At 56.0% G+C, this 21219-nt stretch overlaps 1 protein-coding gene across 5 annotated transcripts; it reads left to right on the top strand.

The window, feature by feature from the left end:
- The first annotated feature begins 316 nt into the window (after positions 1–316).
- Positions 317–20579, top strand: CSF1 (colony stimulating factor 1). Of its 5 annotated transcripts, none has more exons than XM_060139413.1 (9): positions 317–777; positions 3913–4035; positions 5302–5364; positions 6928–7098; positions 11450–11597; positions 13697–13827; positions 14346–14398; positions 14736–14794; positions 18426–20579. In XM_060139413.1, the coding sequence occupies exons 1-8, from the start codon at positions 739–741 to the stop codon at positions 14779–14781; spliced, it is 774 nt and encodes a 257-aa protein (XP_059995396.1). In that variant the 5' UTR covers positions 317–738; the 3' UTR covers positions 14782–14794; positions 18426–20579. The 5 variants fall into 5 exon arrangements, with proteins under 5 accessions (XP_059995396.1, XP_059995395.1, XP_059995392.1 ...); XM_060139412.1 differs by having other exon boundaries at positions 3853–4035; XM_060139409.1 differs by lacking the exon at positions 18426–20579 and adding an exon at positions 15644–18413 and having other exon boundaries at positions 3853–4035; positions 12806–13827.
- Positions 20580–21219: the final 640 nt, after the last annotated feature.

Below are 21219 nucleotides of genomic sequence, written 5' to 3'. Positions count from 1 at the left end.
CGGCTTGGGGGCTGCATAAGAAGGAGAGGGCTGCCTACAAACCTGCTGACTCGGGTTCCACAAGGTGCTGCAGGAAGCGCAGCGGGGGAGGCCCCAGTCTCCAGTGTTTGCCCCTGCTCTCAGGCCATTTCCTGCTCGGATTTGGGAATTTTCAGGCCTAGAGGGAAAGTCCCTTGAAAGGAATATTAGAAAGAGAGAGAGAACACCGGATCCGCCTGGAGAGCGCGGAAGGAAAGGCGAGGCTCTGTCCAAAGCCGGCGCGCTGGAGGGAGGGAAGCGGTGAGGCCCGCGTTACTTTCTCGAAGGCTTTGGCGTTGAGCACAGCAAACAAGGCGACTGGAAGACGAGCGGAGAAGACCAGCCCTCGGGGTGGGGGCGGGGAGGCGGTTCAGTGGGCCTCTGGAGTTTGTGTGTCTGTGTCAGTGCGCGCGCGCGCGCGCGCGCGCGTGTGTGTGTGTGCGCGTGTGTGTGCATCTGGCGCCTGTCCAAGGTGATTTCCCATAAACCACATGCCTCACAAGTCCGCTTAAAAGGCTGTGCCGAGGAGCTGGCCAGTGGAGCCCGGCTCGGGGAAAGTGAAAGTTTTCCAGGCGGCTCTCTGCGCCGCCGCGAGTCCCTCCTCACTACTGGGACAGCAGCGCGGCCCTCGGCCGGGGCGTGGACTCTGCAGCGGCCAGCGAGCGAGCGAACGAGAGAGCGAGGGCGGCCGACGCGCCCGGCCGGGACCCAGCTGCCCGTATGACCGCGCGGGGCGCCGCCGGGCGCTGCCCTCCCACGGTAAGCGACGGCCGTGGCGCGGGGCCCTGGCCGGGCTGGGGTGGGAGCTCGGCGGCGCGGCCCCTGGGAGCCCGCTGCCCGGGCGCGCCGACTGCCGAGGCTCTTCCGCCCCGGCAGCGGGCTCCGGTTTCCATCCCATCTTTGCGCACGGACTGCGCGAGGCCCCTCGCGCTCTGGCTGGGACCCGAGACGGCCCTGCAGCTACTCTTGGGGCTGCGGCACTCCCTCGGGAAAGGGAAGGCTGCTCACCCCCATTGCATGGAGAGGCACACTGAGCCACCCGCTGGCAAGAGAAAGGGGCTCGCAGCCACGGGGCAGAGGCTGCGTCCCTGACTCTCTCCCTTCTGATCAGCCACCGCCAAGGGACAGGCGGAGTGGCTGTGCGCTGAGGGTGGTGCCTTGCCAGCGGGCATTCCTCATGGGCCATACACATGCTTCTAGGTCCTGCTGGGGAGTGGGCGCTTCTGGATGGGGAAAGTTCAGGGGCCATCCAGCTTATAGAATGCCAAGGCAAAAGGAAGGTGCAGGGCAAGCCACTACTTGTTCCGGTTCACAGACAGAAGCTGTTGGGCACTTGGGTGGCTGGATCAAGTATGTTTTGTGGGAGGCAGCGTCCCAGAGTTGCATGGGGCCAGCTCTGAATCTTCCTGCCAAACCTGGTGCAGTCCGTTGGGGAGATCCTGGGGTTAGTGGTGGTAGAGGAGGTGGAAGGAAGGTTTGGGGTTGCAGAACTGTGGACAGGGACAGCGGGCTGCTCAGGACTGCATGGGGACTGTCCTGCCCCAACTGTGGGGCAGCTCCTAGATGGCGCAGGGTGGCACCGTTAATGGACAGTAAGTGGTCTTCCAATGGGTTTGCTTCTGAGGAATCCTAGAGGAGAAACCCAGGGGGGAGAGAAGCAGAAAAATATTTGGAGGTTAAGGGAGGGGGTTGCAGGTAGGGTAAGAGGGAAGAGCCCTTCCACGGGGGAGGAGGAGCCCAACTGAGAGAGAAGAGATGGGGTTAGGAGGGGAAATCAGGAAGGGTGAGGTGATAGGCAACAAGACAAACAGGGGTTGGAAGTGAGACCACGAGGAAAGAGGAGGAAAGGAAAGGTGGAAAGAAAGAGGCTGGTTTTAGACAGGGGCAGCCCAAGGGTCCACTAATGCTAAGATCTCTCCAGGGACCTTGTTGATGGGGAAGATAGAACAAGATAGGAGGCAGGTGAGGATGGATAGCTGGGCTGAGATGTCCCAGCATCTCTCTGAGACTGAAGAGATTCCTGTGGTTACCCCAGAGGCCAAGGCTGGTGGGTGGGAGGAAGAAAGAAGCGGGGAGAAGAGCCGGCCCAGCCGGATGCAAGCTAGAGTGTTAACCCTTTGGTGCCTGTCCAGATCCTCCTCTGAGGCCAAATCAGGGCCCCAGGTGCAGGGTGGCCCCTTTGGCTACCTTCGAAGTCAGCCTCCCACATGGTGCCTGAAATAACTCCAAAAGCCAGGCAGTCCTTGGGGTTAAGCATTGCTGTCTCCTTGCTGTCCTCAAACATCAGTATCTTGAAATGCGTGCGGCAAGGCCGTCTTCCTGAGCATCCCCTTCCCCATAGGCCCTTTCCTCCATACCACTGACAGCTGGGGCTCAGAGCCTCAGGGGCAGCCAGCCTGGGGCAGAGACATACCTTCTGCACGGCCCAGTTTCCTCCCATGGGTCCTGAACTGCAGGTTCCTGAGGGCCTGGGCATCTATTCCCACCCAGAGCTACCTCCTCAACCATGCAAAAGAGCCCAGTGTTTCCTCCATGACTGCTCTCCCTCCTCCACAGTCTCCCTCCCCCAGGTCAGACCAGGACCCTCACCAGATCCCTGTGCTGAATGGCACTGGGCCATCTTGTGCCTCTTTCCTCCAGGCCTCTCCTTCCCTCTCTCTGCCATCAACTTCTCCCCACCTTTCAAGGCCTCACTGTGGCCCCTCCTCCCTGCAACCTCCCTGGAGCCCAGCCAGGGCCTCTCCTCCCTAGTAAGAGCTGACAAACATTTGGGCTTTTAATTATATGTAAATCAGCATGTTGTTGTGGACTGTTTCATTGCCTCCAATGTGCTACTTGTTTGCAGTATTTGTCTCGTCATCTGAATTACTGAGGCAGAGCCCAGAGCCCAGAACCCAGGAAGGTGCCAGCCGGCACCCCATCCTGACAGCATTTCCTTGAATCTGCCGGGAGGCAATATCCAGCTTCGGAAAGAAAACCCAAGGGTCTTTCTCTGCCTCTGGCTGGAGAAGGGGAGACCTAGAGCCAGGGAGAGGGCTAAGGGGACCTTGGCAAGAAGGAGGGAAGGGGAACAACAGGGTGTCAGGAGCCTGTCCCATCACTCTGGGGGTAAGCAGCTACCGGGCCAGGTGGGTGCTGAAAGTGGGGAGAGATCTCAGAAAACATTCTTGCAATGCTAAGAGCTGACTGGCTGGATGCAGAGCCTGATGGGGCTCCGATAGGCAGGTGCCAGCCAGGGATGGTCTAGAGCTGGCACTGCTGCCTCTGATTAATCGGTTGGGCTCTTTTTGACACACATACCCAGGCTCCAAAGGTCTGTGGTGCGGGATAGGTTCCCAGTGAAACTGAATTGGGGCCCCTGGTTTTTCCAGTAGCAGAGCCAGACCTGTGTGGAATCAGGTAGGAGGAAGGGCTGGGCCCAGGCAAATACCTCTGGCTCCAAGTCTGGAAGCCAGCCAGTGCAAGAACATGAACTTGAGAGGAGTGGGCAGCTCACAAGATGCCTGGCTCAGTGTGTGATATTGCAGAGACAGAATAATGGGTAGATGCAAGTCCTGCATTCAAGGAGTTTCCTGTGTAATTGACATTTAGACTGGTAGGCATACCTCCCATGTCCTCATTAGAAGTTCAGTGTGTAGTAAGGCTCGGCCCGGGTTAATCTGGGAGGGCTTCTTGGAGGAGACGACATTTGTATTGTTAGCGAGGGAGAGCAAGGTTGTGCGTGGCTGCTAGGAAATCCTGAGTAAGGTGGGTTTGGGGAATGCTGCGTTCTGGAATGAGGGGCAGGTCTGTAGCATTGGGGGTCTGAGGTCCTTGCTTTTCCACCCTCAACAGGGCGTGGGGGTTCCTGGGGAGTGTGAGAGCTGGGGAGAAATTATGCCCTCTCTGTCACAGACATGGCTGGGCCGCCTGCTGCTGCTGGCCTGTCTCCTCGTGAACAGGAGTACTACCGAGGAGGTGTCGGAGAACTGTAGCCACATGATTGGGAACGGACACCTGCAGGTCCTGCAGAAGCTGGTGAGTGTGTGGTCCTGCCTACCTTGCCTTCTCCCCACTGGGGAAACGGAGGCAGGAGTCAGGGAGCAGGGCCAAAGAGAGTGGTTGTAGGCAGAGAAATACGGCCATGCAGGATGTGGCTCGTGGCTCCCACTAGCTCCACGGATGTTCTTCTCACTGACCTTCTACAGGTCAATGCCTCTGAGCCCCCCCTCAATCCTGAAGCCCTCTCCCACTCCCCTGCAGGCGGTGGACAGGGTGGACTTCTAGCTGGTTGCCTAGGTTAACGATTGCCTGGAATGTCAAACGTGGACTCTGAAAAAGTTTGTAAAGCCAGCTCTCCCTCTGTGGGATGCTTCCTCTGAGGAGCCAGCCCAGTCTGCCTGCTGTGTCCAGATGTTGCCTCTAGCTCCTGGACTCCCAGATGTGCCGCCAGCCTGGCACCAGGGCCTCAGCCAGATTTGGAAGGGAGGCTCCCGCCTAACTCCCAGCCCTCCCCCGTCACTTCCCTGGCTCTTGCCTGAGCCCTGCGGCTGGGATGGCCTGATCACCCAGGCCATGAAGGAGCCCGTGCCTCACTCTAATCGTGCCAGCAGAGTCGTCAACAATTTCAAACGTGGCTCAGCCCGGCAGAGTCAGGTTGCTGTCATGGCTGCTGTCCTGCTCCGAAGAGAATTTACCATCCCTCTAGCCAGCCAGGCAGTGGGGAGCACCACAGGCTAAGGCCAGCTCCAGGGCCCTGAGCTTGGAGCCCATAGGCCGGGCCTCCTGCCTCTATTACCCCCTACACTCTTCCTCCTGTATGTAGCTGCTGCAGCAATCCAAGGTAGACCAAGAGCCACCACATTCTCTGAGGCTTAGAATCACAGAACCACTGCTCTGAGGGCCAGTAAGGGCTTTAAGGGCATCTAGCCTCAGTCCCTACAGATCCTGAATCCCCAGAGCTTGTCTAGCCTCTGCTTGAATTCCTTCCAGGACAGGGAGCTCACTACCTCCCACGGGAGATTATGTCCTACATTAGATAGTTCTTCCTTATAACAAGCTGGCATCTGTGAGATGTCAGAGTGGGAGGTACAAGACAGAGACTTCTTGTTCTTCTATAGACCTCCCCTGGGCACGTGGAGGGCACAGGTCTTCCCCTAGCCTTGGCTCTGTCTTTCCAGGTGTGGCTGGGGGGAGACGGATGAGGATCAAACCCTGATCCATCCGGAAACTCGAGTCCCCGTCCTTAGGCAAGCTCAGTCGAGTGCAGACACCCTGCCACCACTGGCCTGCTCTCTCTTACAGATTGACAGTCAGATGGAGACCTCGTGCCAAATTGCCTTCGAGTTTGTAGACCAGGAGCAGTTGGTGAGTTATGGCTGTTTACAAGGCCCATGTGCCAGCATGTATGAGCTTCCCAGGGTGGGTGTGTGTGGGAGCATGAAGGTAGGAGAAGTCCTAGAGCTGGGCAGGGTATGGTGTAAGGATCCCTGGTACTCAGGTCTGGGGTGCCAGGGTCCAGGGCTGAGCTGGGCATGGCCCAGGCCTCGAGTCCCCTGCTGCTCCTTCTGCCGGCCTGGCACATGTCAAGGTCTTACTATGTGCCAGGCACTTTTGATCCTGACTATATGGTTCGCTCTTCTTGTTCATGAGAGGTTAAGGGAGAGAACATAGGTAGTAAGTGACCTGAACGCGGGCAGGCTGGCTCTAAGGCCTAAGGCAAACCCGTACTTCTTCTGGGTCAAATGTTTTGTTTAAGGATGTCACCTCCATCCAGCAGACAGACCAGCAACGAGGGAATCAGTCCAGCCCTTTCCCTATTCCTCCTATCCCACACCCAACTGTGTGCTGCTGGTTCTACCTCCCAGCATCTCCGGCTTCTGGGCCCTCACCCCATCAGTTGCTTGGACGATTTCAAAAGCCTCCTAAATGGCCTTCCTGCATCCAGTGCACCCCTCACCCCACCACTAGTGGGCGAGCTCTCTGAACCACAGCCTGTTATCCTCACCACCTCCCCCAAACCTGGAGACCCCTCACTCCAGGAGAAAGCCTAGGTTGTTTAGCCTGGGGTTTACAAGCTCCAGTCTCTATCACACGGCCCAACCCACTACTCCCATTCCCTGTTTCTTCCTGCCTCCAAGCCTTCGCACAGCTCTTTCTGATGCCCGTAATGCCTTTCCAGCTGCTCCCACCCCAGCCTTTATTCCACGTCTGTTCTTCTTTGTGCCTCCTAGAAAATCACCATCATGCCCAGAATTTGCTCCCATCTCTGAGCTTCTGCACACCTGACCCATACACATTTCTATTAGAACTGGAGACCACCTCATGGTCCAAGGAGTAACCTCGGTGTTCCACTCACTCACTCACTCACACCTTACCAAGCATTTACTACTAGGAACCTATTGCACCGGTTGCTAGGACTACAGAGCTAAAAGCCGAGTCTTCATTGAGGCACCCACCATCTCTTTAGGGAGACAAAACACTGAGGTCATTCTTTGGACCCCGAGGTAGTCTCCAGTATCCCCGTGGCCTGGAGGATTAGAAGGAGCTATATGGTAAAGGGCTTTGTGTGAAGGCAAGCCAAAAGAGGCTCAGAGACAGAGAAACAGAAGTTCCCAGAACCCACCCTACCTGTACACCTTCATCCTGACTAAAGCCTCATCTTTCAGAAATCTGAGGATCTCTCTGGTCAGAATCCACATTTCCTTCCCTCTACCACAATCCCCAGCAGCACCAGATCGCAACAAGGGAGAATGAAAGCCAGCTGAGGGCAGCGTTCTCCTTCTTACTGGAGTGGGTGGCCCCTCTCCTCAGGAGTAAGGGTAGGGCAGGCTGCAGCCCTCCATCTGCCTGGGATGAGGGCATCCAGCACGGAGCTTGGGCTCCCAAGTGGCATCAGCCGGGTCGTCAACTCCAGGTTCTACTTTTCAGAACGACCCCGTGTGCTACCTTAAGAAGGCCTTTCTCCTGGTGCAAGACATAATGGAGGACACCATGCGCTTCAGAGACAACACCCCCAATGCCGCTGTCATTGTCCAGCTCCAGGAACTCTCTCTGCGGCTGAGGAGCTGCTTCACCAGGGACTATGAAGGGCAGGACAAGGTAGGAGGGCCCTGGAGCCAGGAGCACTGAGTCGGGGAGGGCAGAGGGCAGCTGCGGTGGTACCATCCCTACCCGTAGGCACAGAGGCACTCGCTGGCCTCACCCATGTCATTGCTCACTTGCTCTCTCACTCACGTATTCATCCCATAAACCTTTGCCGAGGACTCACCGTGCAGGAGGCACAGTGCTAAGCCTTGACGATGTCTCAAGAGCAAGAACTACATGGTTCCCACCCTCTTAGAGCTTATAGTTAAGTGAGGTTGGCAGCCATTAAACAAACAATGACACAAGTAAATAGAATTTTAGCCCGTGAGGACTATTCATTCATTCAACAAATAGTTAATGAGTGCTTATTGCATACCAGGTATTGTTCTAGACTCTGGGATACAGCTGTGATCAAACAAAATTCCCCACATTCATGGAGGTTACATGTAGGGGTGGTGAGACAGTTAACGAAATACGTAAGTAAAGTGTCAATAACTGCATTGCAGAAAGAAAACCAGAGAGGGAAGACCTGAAGCAGGCAGGTGAGGGAGTGAGCCAGGAAGGAGAAGTACGTGGGGCTGCGGGAGAGAGAAACAGGACTTGGATTTAAAAGGCAGTGGGAAAGGAGAGAGAGGGAAGGCTTCTGAGTAAGAAAATATTCACTTGAGGTCCAAAGATGAGTAACAGGAAGAAATAAGGCTGGTCAGAGCATTCCAGAACAGAGAACGCTGGGCACAAAGCCCTAGGTGAGCAGGAAAGTGCACATTCGGCCCCCAGGTGTGGTCAGCACGGCCAAGGCAGGGGAGTGAAGGGGAGAGAGCCAGGGAGGTGGGAGCCAGATCATCTGGGGTCTTAAAGATGGGGGATTTTGTCTAAAGAGCGAGGGATCCAGTCTAACTTGCGCTGGGAGACCATTCTGGCTGCTGTGTGGGCCATGGTATGTAGGGAGCAGGGATGGAGGCTGGGCGGCCAGCAGGAGGTGCAAGTCCAGGCGGCTCGGACTAGGGTTGTGCAGTGAAGGTGACACAAGGGGACGCATTCCTGAGTTTAGAGAAAGAACCCGAGCACTTGGTAATGCAGCGGCCGTGAGTTGTCGAGGGAAGGGAAGGGTCATGATGGTTTTGTCTCCAGCACGTGGAGTTCCCGTGATGCTGAAATGGGGCAGAGCATGTTTGGGGGAAGGGCAGGAGTTCAGGTTGGGGTACATTACACTTGAGATGTTCGTGAAATGGCCGAGTGGAGATGTCGAGCAGGCCGCTGGACGTATGGGTCTTGAGTTTGGCTGGTGCTAGACAGACGTAAGTGGTGTTGGTCTGTAGGTCATCGGTGAAGCCAGGGGACTGTATGACACTGCCCACTGTGAGAAGAGAAACAGGCCCAGGAAACCCAGCATTTATTTAGAAGTCAGGCACTGGAGGGGGCCTGGCAAGGAGGCTGAGGAGCGGTCTAAGGGGTGGGAGGGAACCCAGGAGAGTGTGGGATCCCTGAGCACATGAAAAAGAGCATTTCCAGATGGGAAGAGTAGTCAACTTTATCACACGGGGTTTGAGAAGCCAAGCAAGAGAAGGGCTGAAAAGTGTCCAGTGGATTTGGCAACGTGGAGGTCACTGTTGGAGGCAGGTGCCCGATCAGTGAACAGAAAGTGAGGACGTAGAGGCAACACTGTGGAAGAACCTGGCTCCAAAGAACGGCAGAAAAAGAGAGGTAGCTGGAGTGAGTGTGGGATGGAGGGAGGGAAGACTTTTAAATAAGAGAGGTATTAGATCTGTGGTTTTCCAATGTTGAGGTTCGTAAGAATCACCTGGGAGCTTGTTTAAAATGCAGATTCCCAGAACTTCCCTGGTGGTCCAGTGGTTAAGACTCCACGCTTCCACTTCAGGGGGTGCGGGTTTGATCCCTGGTTGGGGAACTAAGATCCCACATGCTGCGTGGCCAAAAAATAAAAATAAATAAAAAGGAAGTCTTCATTTAAAAAAATGCAGGTTCCAAAGAAAACACCTTCCTTTTAAATAAAAACTCAAAAAACATTTTTTAATAAAAAAAATTTTTAATGCAGATTCCAGTGTGCACCCCTAGAAAGTCTGATTCACTGGGTCTGTGGGTGGGCCTCGGAATCTGCATTTTAGCAAGCCGCCCACCCTGCACACTGTATGGGATGCTGGGGGCAGGGGGCCAGACTCCAGGAGCGGGGAGCCAGTGAAGCTGGAGGAGCTGGTCTCCTGAGGAGCCGGCAGGGGAGGGATTCAGAGCTCGGGAGGCAAGAAGACACAGACTCTGTTGAGACAGGTAGACATCGGGACCTTCTGGCCTTGTTTTCTCTATGAAGTATGAGGTGAGGTATGAAGGACACAGAGATTTTATAAGAAAGGTGAGAAGAAGCCACTTTCCTGTTCCTTACAATTGCCCTGGGCGGGAGGCAGGCAGGGACTGTTGTTTTGACTTTACAAATGAAGAGATGAGCCCAAGCTGGAAAGTTCGTTTGGCCAGCGTTACGGAGCTGGTGAGTGATGCAGTCAAGTCCAGGTGTTCCCATTCCCGCATTCATTCTCTCCTTTATCTGGTAAACATCTACTAAGGGCCCACTGTGCACAGTCCCTGGGCAGCCAGTGATGCCTTCAAGGACTTCAGCACCTAGTAAAGCCCGTAGTTCTTCCCCAGGCAGGTCAGTTTAAGGAAGGACTTGGGAGTCATCGGCAGGTGGGCCATAGATGTGATGAAGCCCTGGGCACAGTGTCTGGGGTGAGAGTAGGGGTGGGCCCAGGACTGAGCCCTGAGGAGTGCCAGCCTATGGAAGTCAGGTGGAGGGGGGCAGCCTGGTAAGGAGACTGAGATGGAGCAGCTCAAGGGGTGAGAGGAAAACCAGGAGTGTGTGAAGTTTCTCAGAGCTCCAGGGGGTGTGGGGAGCTTGGGTCCCACGAGCAGAAGAGAAAAGAGCAGCTCAACAGGCATAGCTGGGGCAGCCTTGGCTCTCCTTCCAAGATACACCAGTGCCAGAGAAGGACCCACAGCCCCATGGCCTCCTCCAGGCCATTCTCCTCACCACACAGGATGATCTCTCTAAAAGACTGGAATCTTATGCTCCACTCACCTCCCCAACATCCCCTCAGTTCTCTTTGCTCTGCGGATAAGGTTAATGGTTCTTTTTTTAAAAAATAAATTTATTATTTTATTTTATTTATTTATTGTTTCTGGCTGCATCAGGTCTCTGTTGCTGCACGCGGGCTTTTCTCTGGTAGCGGCGAGTGGGGGCTACTCTTCATTGCGGTGCGCGGGCTTCTCATTCTGGTGGCTTCTCTTCTTGTGGAGCACGGGCTCTAGGCACGCAGGCTCAGTAGTTGTGGCTCGCAGGCTCTAGAGCGCAGGCTCAGTAGCTGTGGCGCATGGGCTTAGTTGCTCTGCGGCATGTGGGATCTTCCCGGACCAGGGATCGAACCCGTGTCCCCTGCACTGGCAGGTGGATTCTCAACCACTGCGCCACCAGGGAAGCCCAGGTTAATGGTTCTTGGCATGGCCTACAAGGCCCTGCAGGACCTGGTCCTTGCTGACCTCTCTCAGCTGCATCTCTTGTCACTTTCCTCCTAGATGGCTGTGCTATAGCCACTGTAGCTTTCTTTTCCATCTTCTAACATTTCAGGCTCTTTCCTGCGTCAGGACCTTTGCACAGTCTATTCTCACCACCTGGACAGCTCTCTCCAACCCCGCCTCCTTTCCTGGTTAAGTCTTGCTCATCGTCTGGTCAGTTCCTTGGGGACTCCCCCAGGCCCTCATTTAGTTCCCCTTGTTATACACTCTCAGATCATTCTTCTTCTTTTTTTTTTTTTTTTTGCGGTACATGGGCCTCTCACCGTTGTGGCCTCTCCCATTGCGGAGCACAGGCTCCGGACGCGCAGGCTCAGTGGCCATGGCTCACGGGCCCAGCCGCTCCGCGGCATGTGGGATCCTCCTGGACCGGGGCATGAACCCGCATCCCCTGCATTGGCAGGCGGACTCTCAACCACTGCGCCACCAGGGAAGCCCAGATCATTCTTCTTATGACTCACCACACTTGTAACAATATGTTTAATAACGATGCCCTGTTGGACTCAATGTCCAAATCGGCCAGGGACCACCTCCCTGTTGTTCACTGCGTGATTTCCGGGTAGTTACCAGATGCCTGGCACATTAATATGTGTTAAATGGAGCCATGAATAAATGATAAATTTCACCAACTCAGGACATAGGGGTCCTGCAAACCAGGGTAGAGGGGAGGGAGAAAACAAGAGAAAAAGAAGACAGATGAAAGAAAGGCCAAGGGAGTTTGACAAACAAGCTAGAGACGTGGGACCAATGCTCATCCTCATCGAGGGGGTCTCTGCTCTCCTTCTAGGCCTGTGTCCGAACTTTCTATGAGACGCCTCTCCAGTTGCTGGAGAAGATCAAGAATGTCTTTAATGAAACAAAGAATCTCCTTAAAAAGAACTGGAACATTTTCAGCAAGAACTGCAACAATAGCTTTGCTAAATGCTCCAGCCAAGGTGAGCACAGAAGGGGCCAGCCAGTGTGGGGATGGGGAAGGGCATGTGGAACAGAGCTGCACTGGGAGGTGACGCATGGGGCTGGAGGGACCCCTGGGAGGCAGCCTGATTGCTACTTGTGCTCCTGTGTGTGTAGACGTGCTTGTTTTGTGTACATATGTGGCTTCATGTACCTCTGGGGGGTCCTAGGCACGTGCCTTTCCTGACATGTGTGTGCATGCACACCTACATGTGTTTGCATGTTGAGGCATCAAGAAGGATCATGCTGGTGGCTGTGAGATCAGGGAGTGGAGAAGGGGGCCCTCTCAGAGAGCCCTGTAGGCATGGAGGCTTTCCCACCGGCTCTGCAGGCTGGCTGAACGTATGGGGGGTACCGTGGAGAGAGCAGAGGCTCCATCGGGGATTCAGGGCCCTTGCTCCGGGAGCCCTGCTGCGAATCACCAGGATACCCTGGCTCCAGAAGCCCCCAGGATGCCTTGAGTGTCCCCTCAAGGGACAAGGCTGGATTTGAAGTCTGAGCATCATTCAAACTCTCCCAGTGCTGGCCCAGCTGCACACATGTCTACCCTGCGTTGTCCTCGTCTCTGCGTCCTGTGCCACGTGTGCCCACCTACATTCAACCTTGCTCCCCGAGGCCGGGGCTGAGGCCCTGCGACCTGCCAATGGCCAAGTCCAGTCTCGTTGCTTCAATCCCAAGGCCTCAAGCCTTGGCCACATTCCAGCCCCAGCCTGTTCCCGCCTGTGGCCGTGACTGTTCAGCCCCTTGCTGTGCATGAAACCACCTTGCTGCTTTCCAACCAACAGTGTCTTTGGGGCTTGAGGGTGTCTTGTGTTAGTCCTGGAGGCCACTACTCAACCTCCTGGCTGGCTGTTGTCACCCCTGGCTTGGCGTCTGGCCAGCTGGAACTCCAGGAAGGGCTGTTCTCTGGTCTTGCCTGACCCCAACCCCCAATCTGTGTGTCTAAACCCCACTTTTTGCTCTTTCCTGCAAAGAACCTTCCTGCAGTTTGTACCTTCCCTGTCTAAGGCCTGTGTCATGAGCATTGGCTCCAGTCCTGTCCTCTCCTCAGCCCCAGGGCTGAGTTAGGGCATGAGGGGACCCCCAGACCCACATACCCCTCTCCATCCCTCTGGGAAAGCTGTGCTGGAGGCTGGTGACTCTATCTCCTCCCCGTCCTTCTCTCTCCCTCTCTCTGTGGTTCTTTCAGATGTGGTGACCAAGCCTGATTGCAACTGCCTGTACCCCAAAGCCACCCCTAGCAGTGACCCGGCCTCTGTCTCCCCTCAGCAGCCCCTCGCCCCCTCCATGGCCCCTATGGCTGGCTTGACCTGGGCTGACTCTGAGGGGACAGAGGGCAGCTCCCTCTTGCCCGGAGAGCAGGCCCTTCGCACAGTGGACCCGGGCAGTGCCAAACAGCGACCACCCAGGAGCACCTGCCAGAGCTTTGAGTCACCAGAGACCCTGGGCGTCGAGGGCCACCCCACTGGAGGTTCACCTCAGCCCCAGCCCTCTGTTGGAGCTCCTGTCACTGGGATGGAAGACATTCTTGACTCTGTGCTGGGCACTAACTTGGACCTGGAAGAGGCCTCCGGAGAGGCTAGTGAGGGTCTTATACCCCAAGGGGCAGAGCTTGCCTCCCGCACGTTGTGGAGAGGCAGCGTCCAGGCAGAGACTGCCAGGACCAGCCGTCTCCTCTCAGCATCTTCACCACTCTCTGGGTCAGGAAAGGGCGGGCAGCCTGCGGATGTAACTAGCACACCACTGCCCATGGTGGGCCCCGTGAGACCCACCGAGGCCTGGAGTCACACACCTGAGAATGCAGGCCATTCATCTGCCTCACCCAGAGACCAGCAGGAGCCAGGCTCTGCCGGGACCCCAGCACTGCGCCCGCACGGCCTCAGCAGTCCCTCTGCCCCCTCTTCTCAGCCAAGGCTTCCCAGAAGCCATTCCCGGGGCAACGTGCTGCCCCTTGGGGAGCTGGAAGGCAAGAGGAGCACCAGGGACCGGAGGAGCACCGCAGAGCTGGAAGGAGGACAAGCAAGTGAGGGGGCGGCCAAGCCCCCAGCCCGTTTTAACTCCGTTCCTTTGACTGACGCAGGCCATGAGAGGCAACACAAGGACCCCTCCGACCCCCAGCTCCCCGGCTTTGTCTTCCGCCTGCTGGTGCCCAGCATCATCCTGGTCCTGCTGGCTGTCGGTGGCCTCCTGTTCTACAGGCGGAGGCGGCGGGTAAGAAGAGCCCGATGCGGGAGAGCAGGGCTCCGCGTGGGGGCAGGGCACAGCCTGGCTGGAGGAGCAGGTCGGAGGACGACTTGGGCTCAGACTGGGTTCTTCAGGCGCTGAGAGACAGGAGGCTGACTGAGCACAGGGGATGGGAGGTTGAAATGAAGGGTTTCTTCAAGAACAGGGAAGGCTCAGGCTTACAAGATGAACCAGTAGGGACTGGGGCAGAAGAGTAGGAGACACTGTGCTTGGACTAAAGCAGGATGAGAACCCAGATGGGAGGGGAGATGGAGGAGGAAAGTGATGCGTGTGAGGTCAGGGCAGGGCATTGCCTGGCTCTCTGCGGAGCTGGAGTGTGAGGATAGGAGAGGCCTCTGGAAGCGCCCTGGCCCTCTGGCTGATCCAGAGTGGGGAGGCTTGGCAACGCTGTCGTAGAGTCCCTGAGCAGCCCTGCCTGAGGTTGGGGCCACGGCGTCCCCACGCTCCCTCAGCTCCTCGGTGAGCCTGCGCTTTTCTGTCCCCAGAGCCATCGAGAGCCTCAGACAGTGGATTCTCCCATGGAACAACCGGAGGGCAGGTGAGAGGTTTTTTTTTTGGGGGGGGCTCTGATAGGCATGGGGGGCCTGTCTTGGCATTTATTTCCCATCTAGATTTGGAGGAGACGTTCTCCCACTTGCTCTAAGGAGATGAGGTTCAGAACAGGATTCCGGGGTGGGTGGGGAGAAGGAAGGGTGTCTCTTCTTTCCTAGCTATCTGGGCCTTTTCTAGTTTCTTCTTAGGGTTAGGCATTTCTGGGTCTTCCAAATCTGGGAGGGCTGGAGCACGTGTGTGCGGGCTTGGGGGGCAAACTTAGGGGATCCCCTCACTCCCTGGCCTCTGCTGAAGTCTTATGCCAGCCTGTGCTCTGCCCGCAGCCCCCTGACCCAGGATGAGGACAGACAGGTGGACCTGCCAGTGTAGAGGGAATTCTAAGGTAAGACTGATCTGGATCTCTCGCAACCCCTTAAAATTAGTTACACCCAAATTTTCCAGTCACCCTAACCTGTTTGTGGTACCACCAACTCCCCGGAGGCACCCACACTTGACTCCCTTGTCTCTCTCTCTCTCTCTCCCCTACTCCCTTTTCCATCTATCGCCAGGTCTGGCCAACCCTCTTCTCCCTGAGTCCTCAGGCCTCCCACTGCCCCTTCATTCCCTCCACCCCATTTGAGGCCAGGCGCTGTTAATTCTGTGTCGGGCTATTATTTCTGCCCTGGGCTTCTACTTTTGCTGCCACCTTCCATCGCAGAGCAACCAAATTGTTCTTATGTAAGGTCTTTAGCCTCTTGGGGAATTTCAGCAGCTCTGTATTACCAACTACTTCAAACCCAACATTCTCAGCTTGGCACCCAAGCTCCTCCAGCAGCTGCTCCTAACACGCACCTCCTGCCAGCTTCCTCTCTGTCTGCACCCTGATTTGACCCTTCTTCCCAACCAAGATCATTTCTACTTCCCTGCTTTTAGATGCAAGGAGCCATAGACGCTTAGTCTTAGAAGGGCTCTCAGAGGTCATTTGGCCTAGTGTCTCTGCATCCCAGATGGGGAGTCAGCCAGCTTCGGGTCACACACTCTCAGTCGCAGGCAAGCTCCCTGCCCTCTCCCAGTAGCACTGTAGGGAAGTCCTTCCTCACTAGAGGCATAACTGGCTTCCCTGCCCCCTCCCCATCCTCCCTCATGAGAGCCCTCCAGTATTTAAAGTCAGTTATCCATGTCCCCTTTAAGAATTCTCTAAGCTAAGTGTGGCCAAGTCCCTCAAACATTCCTTATATGATATGGTTTTCAGACCCCTCACCATCCTGTTCGCCCTCCTTTGGACACACTCGTTTGTCAATGTCCCTCTGAAAATGTGGCGCCCAGCCCTGGACACAGTGCTCCAGATGTCTGACCAGCTCAGAGTACAGTGGGACTGTTACCTTCCTTGATCTGGACAGTGTTCTTCTATTCGTACAGATTAAGATTGCATTCGTGTTTGTTTGTTTTTTGAACAACCACATCATTCTGTTGTCATATGTTGAGCTTGTGGTCTATTAAAGCCCCTAGTTCCATTTCCCATAAACCTCTGTCAAGCCGGACTCTATCCTGTACTTGGAGAATTTAATGTTTTTACCAATGTGCGGGAATTTATATTCGTCCTTGTTAAAACCACCTCGTGGGCTCAGACCTATCATCCGAGCCTACTGAAATTGTTTTAAATCCTAATTCTGTCTTCATAGCCCTCCCAGTTGTGTCTCCTGCACATAGATGAGTGCCTTCTGTTGTCCTCGCCCATGTTTTTGATAAACGTGTGACTCTTATCACTCCTCACCTTGGGCTCCCCGATTCCAGGCAGCCCACGGCCCTCCTCCCTTCCTTCCCCTCAGACCGCAGTCAGGCTGCAGGAATCAGCCCTTCCTGACGGTCTCCATCACCCTCTGGTTTCTCTTTTAGCTCGTACTCCTCTGCTCTTTTGTATTGGTTAATACTATATCGATTTGCACTTACTTGGATATTGTTTGTTTTTATACATTTTAAAATCTTACTTGATGCATACGTGTGCGTTCCGTGCCCCTAAGAAGTCTGTAAGCCCCTTGAGGGCAGGGACTGTGTCTTCTACTTTTTTTGCATTTCTTTTTCTATCCTGAGTCCTAAACAGAGAGGGCTTCTTCATCCTCGCTAAGAACTCAGCAAATGCTGACTGATTGGCTTCAGGGCTGACGGGCCAATTGGCCCTGGCTGGCTGTCTCTAACTGTTGACCGGTTAACCAGCTAACTAATTGACTCTGACCGGCTGACCAGCCGGCTGGGTGACTCTGACCACATACTAGCTAGTAACTGCCTAACTGGCTAGTCGCTTGGTGAGCTGATTGGCTAACTGACTGGCTGGCTGCCTGCCTGAGTCGCTCATTGGCAGGCTGGCTGACTAGCTGGAGTGAACCCATTCAAGTTTCCAGCCACATCCCATGCCAAAGGCAAGCCAGCACTTCAGGGCCTTCTCATGTGTGGAGTGACAGGTCTGGGCCACTCCTAGCGAGATAGGGGATCTGCCAAATGCCGAAAACCAGGGGAGCCTATTTAGAAAACAGCAAGAGGTAACACATCTGGAATCCTGGGGTCACCTTGTTGGTAGGGTGAACGAAGATGGGTCAGATGGGACACTGGCAGGGCTGCGAGAATGACGCATATCCCGTCAGGACCGGCAAGTAGAGGATGGACCAAGGTCCCTAGGGACTTCACAGCTCAATGCTGTACCACCCTCTGACTGGTCCCCTGCCTCCCGCCTTGGTCTTGGCCCTCTGCTTGCCTAATCTCAGGCCCTCCCAAGCGTTCCTCTTCCTCCCCTTAAAATTTCACTTAGAGAGGAACCCAGGGCGGGGGCCACATCCAGACCTCCACTTGGATCCAGCCCTAAAGTGGTCTCCAGGCCAGGCGGCAGGAGCCTCAGGGAGACTCAGGACCGGCCTCAAGACTTACTGCTGCTCTAGGGAGAGAAATGACAGGGGGAAACACAGAGGCAGAGGTCCGAGAGAGGGACCCTCAGAAAGGAAACGTGGACACCAGACCCTCCACTCCAAGGAACCAAGACATAGGGGCAATGGGCTGGAGGTTGCCCATTTGGTTCTCCTTCCCTCCTGGCCCCAGCAGGGCCTGTGGCCTGGCTGCACCCAGCATGGCTCATGTCCAATTTATGGTCCTCCCTTCTTCCCCTTCCAGAACATGGGAATGGGCTGGGAGCCAGAAGCTGTGGTCCTATCCTTCCTCCTTACCCATCACGGGTTTTGCTAGTAGGGCCCATGGACAGTCCGGGAGGGAAGCTCCACACTGGGTCCAAAGTCAAACTGTTGGATGGAGTCCAGGGGATTTCTGCTCTGGGAACAAAGCGTTCTGAGGACAAGGATGGGGGAGGGCTTGGAGAGAGCAGGGCCCTGACTCTTACGGATGATGCAGGGAGGCAAGTCCCTTGGTCCATCCGGCAGGAGGCTGGCTTGCTTAGGGGTTAGCACGCCAAATGGCAGGGTGGGAGTTTCCTTGTCCAGAACTGCCTCCAGTTCTTCCCCTTCAGATACCTCTGCCCTGCTGTCCTGAATATCATGTGTGATGACCCTCTGTGATAAGTGGTGAGGAGGTGGGAATGAGCAATTCCTCTTCTTTGCTAGAGTTAGCAGGATTCACTTTTGATTTTTTTAGACCAAGGACAGTGAGATGGTCTTTCCTGAGGAGGGGTCTAAGGACATGCAAGTGCCCCTTTCCGTCCCCGTCAGACCCCTCCACTTGAGCAATGCCCCCTACCCCAGCCCTGCTGAGACCTCTACCAGGCCCTGTTACCTCCCCCTATGGTCCCTGGTTCCCCAGGAGGAGGTAGGAGGTGAGGCCAGTCTGCCCAGTGGCTTGGGCTGCTGCCAGAGAAAGCTGCCCCGTCCCTTGTGGTGTCTGGGATGGCTGGGAAGGCGAGGGAAAGGATGGGGGGAGTCCTGTCTGCAGCACCACCAACGGCCCACAGGAATGCTCTACCTCGCCCACCCATGTCCTCGGCGACCCCTCCCTTCACTCCCACCCGGCTGACCAGCCTTTCTTTCTCTCCCCTACAGCTGGGCACGCAGGATAGTCTCTCCATGCGAGGAGACGTTATGGGGACATCCACCACCACCCCTCCCCAGCCATTCTCCTGGGAATGTGGCCTGCCTACCATGAGAGCCCCTGGACTCAGGAGAGCAAGACTGGACCAGAGCAGCGAGGCTGGGGCCCTCAGCCCTCGACCCTCAGACTCTGGACTGACTAAGAGAGGGCTGGAGGTGCCCCCCACGCTGCTATTTATCGGGGGCCCTGGAGGCTCCCATCCGCTTGAGGAAGGCTGGGAAGCCTGGCTGAGGACCCTCTGCCCCTCAGGGGCTGTGTCCTCCTCCCATCCCCCTCCAAGCCAACACCTGGGCCAGGGACCCAGAGGCCCGTGGGACATGGGAGAGCAGGGTGGGCGCTGAGGAATGGAAGAGCCCTTGTGCCCGAGGACCCGCCTGGTGCCAAGATCCCAACACCGACAAGCAGGGACTCGTCTCCAGAGAGAGAAGCATGAGATTCGCAGGGCAGGACAGTGTCACTGGATTTCCCGTAAAGGTGTGTAGCCCAAAAGATGGGAAGAGAAGGCTTCTGGGCCTGCTGGTCTGCACTGACAGCCCAGAGTGGGTCTGCACCCTCCACTTGCCTAACTGCCCTCTGCTGGTGGCCAGGCGGAGAGGGGATGCCAGCCCTACCCTCAGGACCTGCCTGGCTTGGCTCGTGATGCCAAGGGCAAGACCAAGCTCTGGCCTCGGCCCCAGCGTCCCCCCAGCCCTGCCAGAGCTTCTCCAGGAGGCCGCGCAGAGGCTCTCCTCATGAAGGAAGCCATTGCACTGTGAATACTGAACCCGCCTGCTGAACAGCCTGCCCCATCCATCCCCGAGAGCAAACACCTATCCGTCCTCCCACCCCTCCAGCCTCTCTCCCCAGCTTCCTGCACTGAGTGCCCGAGCCGGCCTCGCCCGTCGACTGAGGGAGCCCCTGAGCCCCGACCTTCTGCTGACCCGGCTCTGAATCCCTGGGGTGGATTAGGGTGGGAGAACTGCCCGGGCCACCAGCCAGAGCTGGTCTTCAGGCTGCGTTGTTCGCCCAGGTTTCTGCATCTTGCACTTTGACATTCCCAAGAGGGAAGTGACTAGTGGGAGGGAGAAAAGGAGGGCAGGGACAGACACAGAGAGAGGCTGCAGGGTGAGCTCTGATGGAAAATAGGTCTTTGAAGTTAAGGGCATGGCCCTGAGGTGGGGGAAGGGGTCTGCACCCCTGACCCCCCAGCCCGTGCTCTTGCCCTGTACCAGGCCCCTGCCCCAACCACAACCCCAAGGCTGCTGCTGGCTGGCACCTGGGGTGAGTGGTTGTCCCTGGTAGGAGCCCGGGAGGCAGTGACACCCTCCAGCTCTCATCCCACCCCTCGCTAGCACCATCTCTCTGACCAGGCAAGCCAGGGTGGGAGAGGGACTTGGAGAATCCAGGCATCTGCTTCCAAGTCTGCCTGAGGGCCTCAGCTTCCTGGGTCAGCCCATGGCTGTGGCTCTGAGAGTTGGGCAGCAGGTGACAGGGCTGTTGATTACCCTCGGTCCCTTTGTGCTACTGTGTCCCTCCTCTCCTGCCGCCCTGGGCCCTCCACTGAGAGACCCTGCCCTACTTGGCCACTGGACTGGGGCCTAGGAGCTTCCCTTCCTGCCCTTAAAAGTGAGGGTCCGCTGGTCCCTGCCTCCCCTGCCCTGTTGCTGTCAGCTGAGGGAAGGGCAGTGGAGAACTTTCCCCTTCGGGTCCCTTTTCCTAGTCACAGACTCTATATTTGATACGAAAAAATATATATTTAAAAGTGGAAGGAAAAAAACCCCACAGAAAAAGCATTCCTCCCTCACGCCCCACCCCTTAAACGTATGGTGTTTTAAAGGTCGTGAAAGCAAGTCCAATCCATCACAGAAACTCTTTGTGGGCTCTTGGTGACACAGGAGTGGGAGGGGCCTCAGAGCCCCCTCTGGGCGGCTCCCCAGCTACCTGAACAGGAACCCTTCTTTTCTCTGAGAAAGCCGAGAGGGAACATTGGCTCACGCACTGTGAGATACTGTTTTTATACTTGGAAGTGGTGAATTTTATATGAAGTCATTTAAATATCTATTTAAAAAATAGGAAGCTGCTTATATATTTAATAATAAAAGAAGTGCGCAAGCTGCCACGTGTGAGTCATGGGAAAAGTTGCCTTTGGTGTGTGAATGGCAAAAATGGAGTCGGAGGGGTGAGCAGTAGCTGCTGGGTGAGACCCAGCTCAGAAAGCATTTTTCAAGGTACGGGGGGAAGGAGGGTTCTCTCCAACTTCCAGTCTCGTTACCAAAACCTCCTGCATTATCGCTGTCCCAAACACATTCATCTGCATATCTGTTTAATAGGAAAACGGACAGAAACCAGCCAAACGTCAGGCCTGCCCACCAGCCCCTGCCCCAGCCCAGCCTAGCCCAGCATGGCTGGTTGGGCTCTGTCCAAGGGCCCAAGGGGCCTGTAAGGATGAGGCTCCTTGACCACTGACCCCTGCTGTCCGGGTCCTCGCAGGCTCTGAGGTGAATGAGCACTGTCTCTGGACTGGGAACTAGGGGAGGCTGGCAGAGGGAGAGCCAGCAAGCTCTGTGAGTGGCCTTAAGCCCTGATCTTCCTTCTGGGAGTGGAGAGGAGACCAAGGATGCAGACTTCCAGGGGCAGAGGGGTGTTGGGAAGGTTCAGAGTGATTGAAGGCCCAGCATAGCCCAAACACACACCCTGGGCAAGGCTGGGATAAAAGGGGCCTCCCCACCACTAAGAATGTGGTGGACAAAGTTTTGCATCAGTGGT

The sequence above is a fragment of the Lagenorhynchus albirostris genome, chromosome 2 (genome assembly GCF_949774975.1).
Source record: "Lagenorhynchus albirostris chromosome 2, mLagAlb1.1, whole genome shotgun sequence".
In the NCBI taxonomy this organism is placed as follows: Eukaryota; Metazoa; Chordata; class Mammalia; order Artiodactyla; family Delphinidae; genus Lagenorhynchus; species Lagenorhynchus albirostris.
This window is presented reverse-complemented; position numbering and strand designations above follow the sequence as displayed.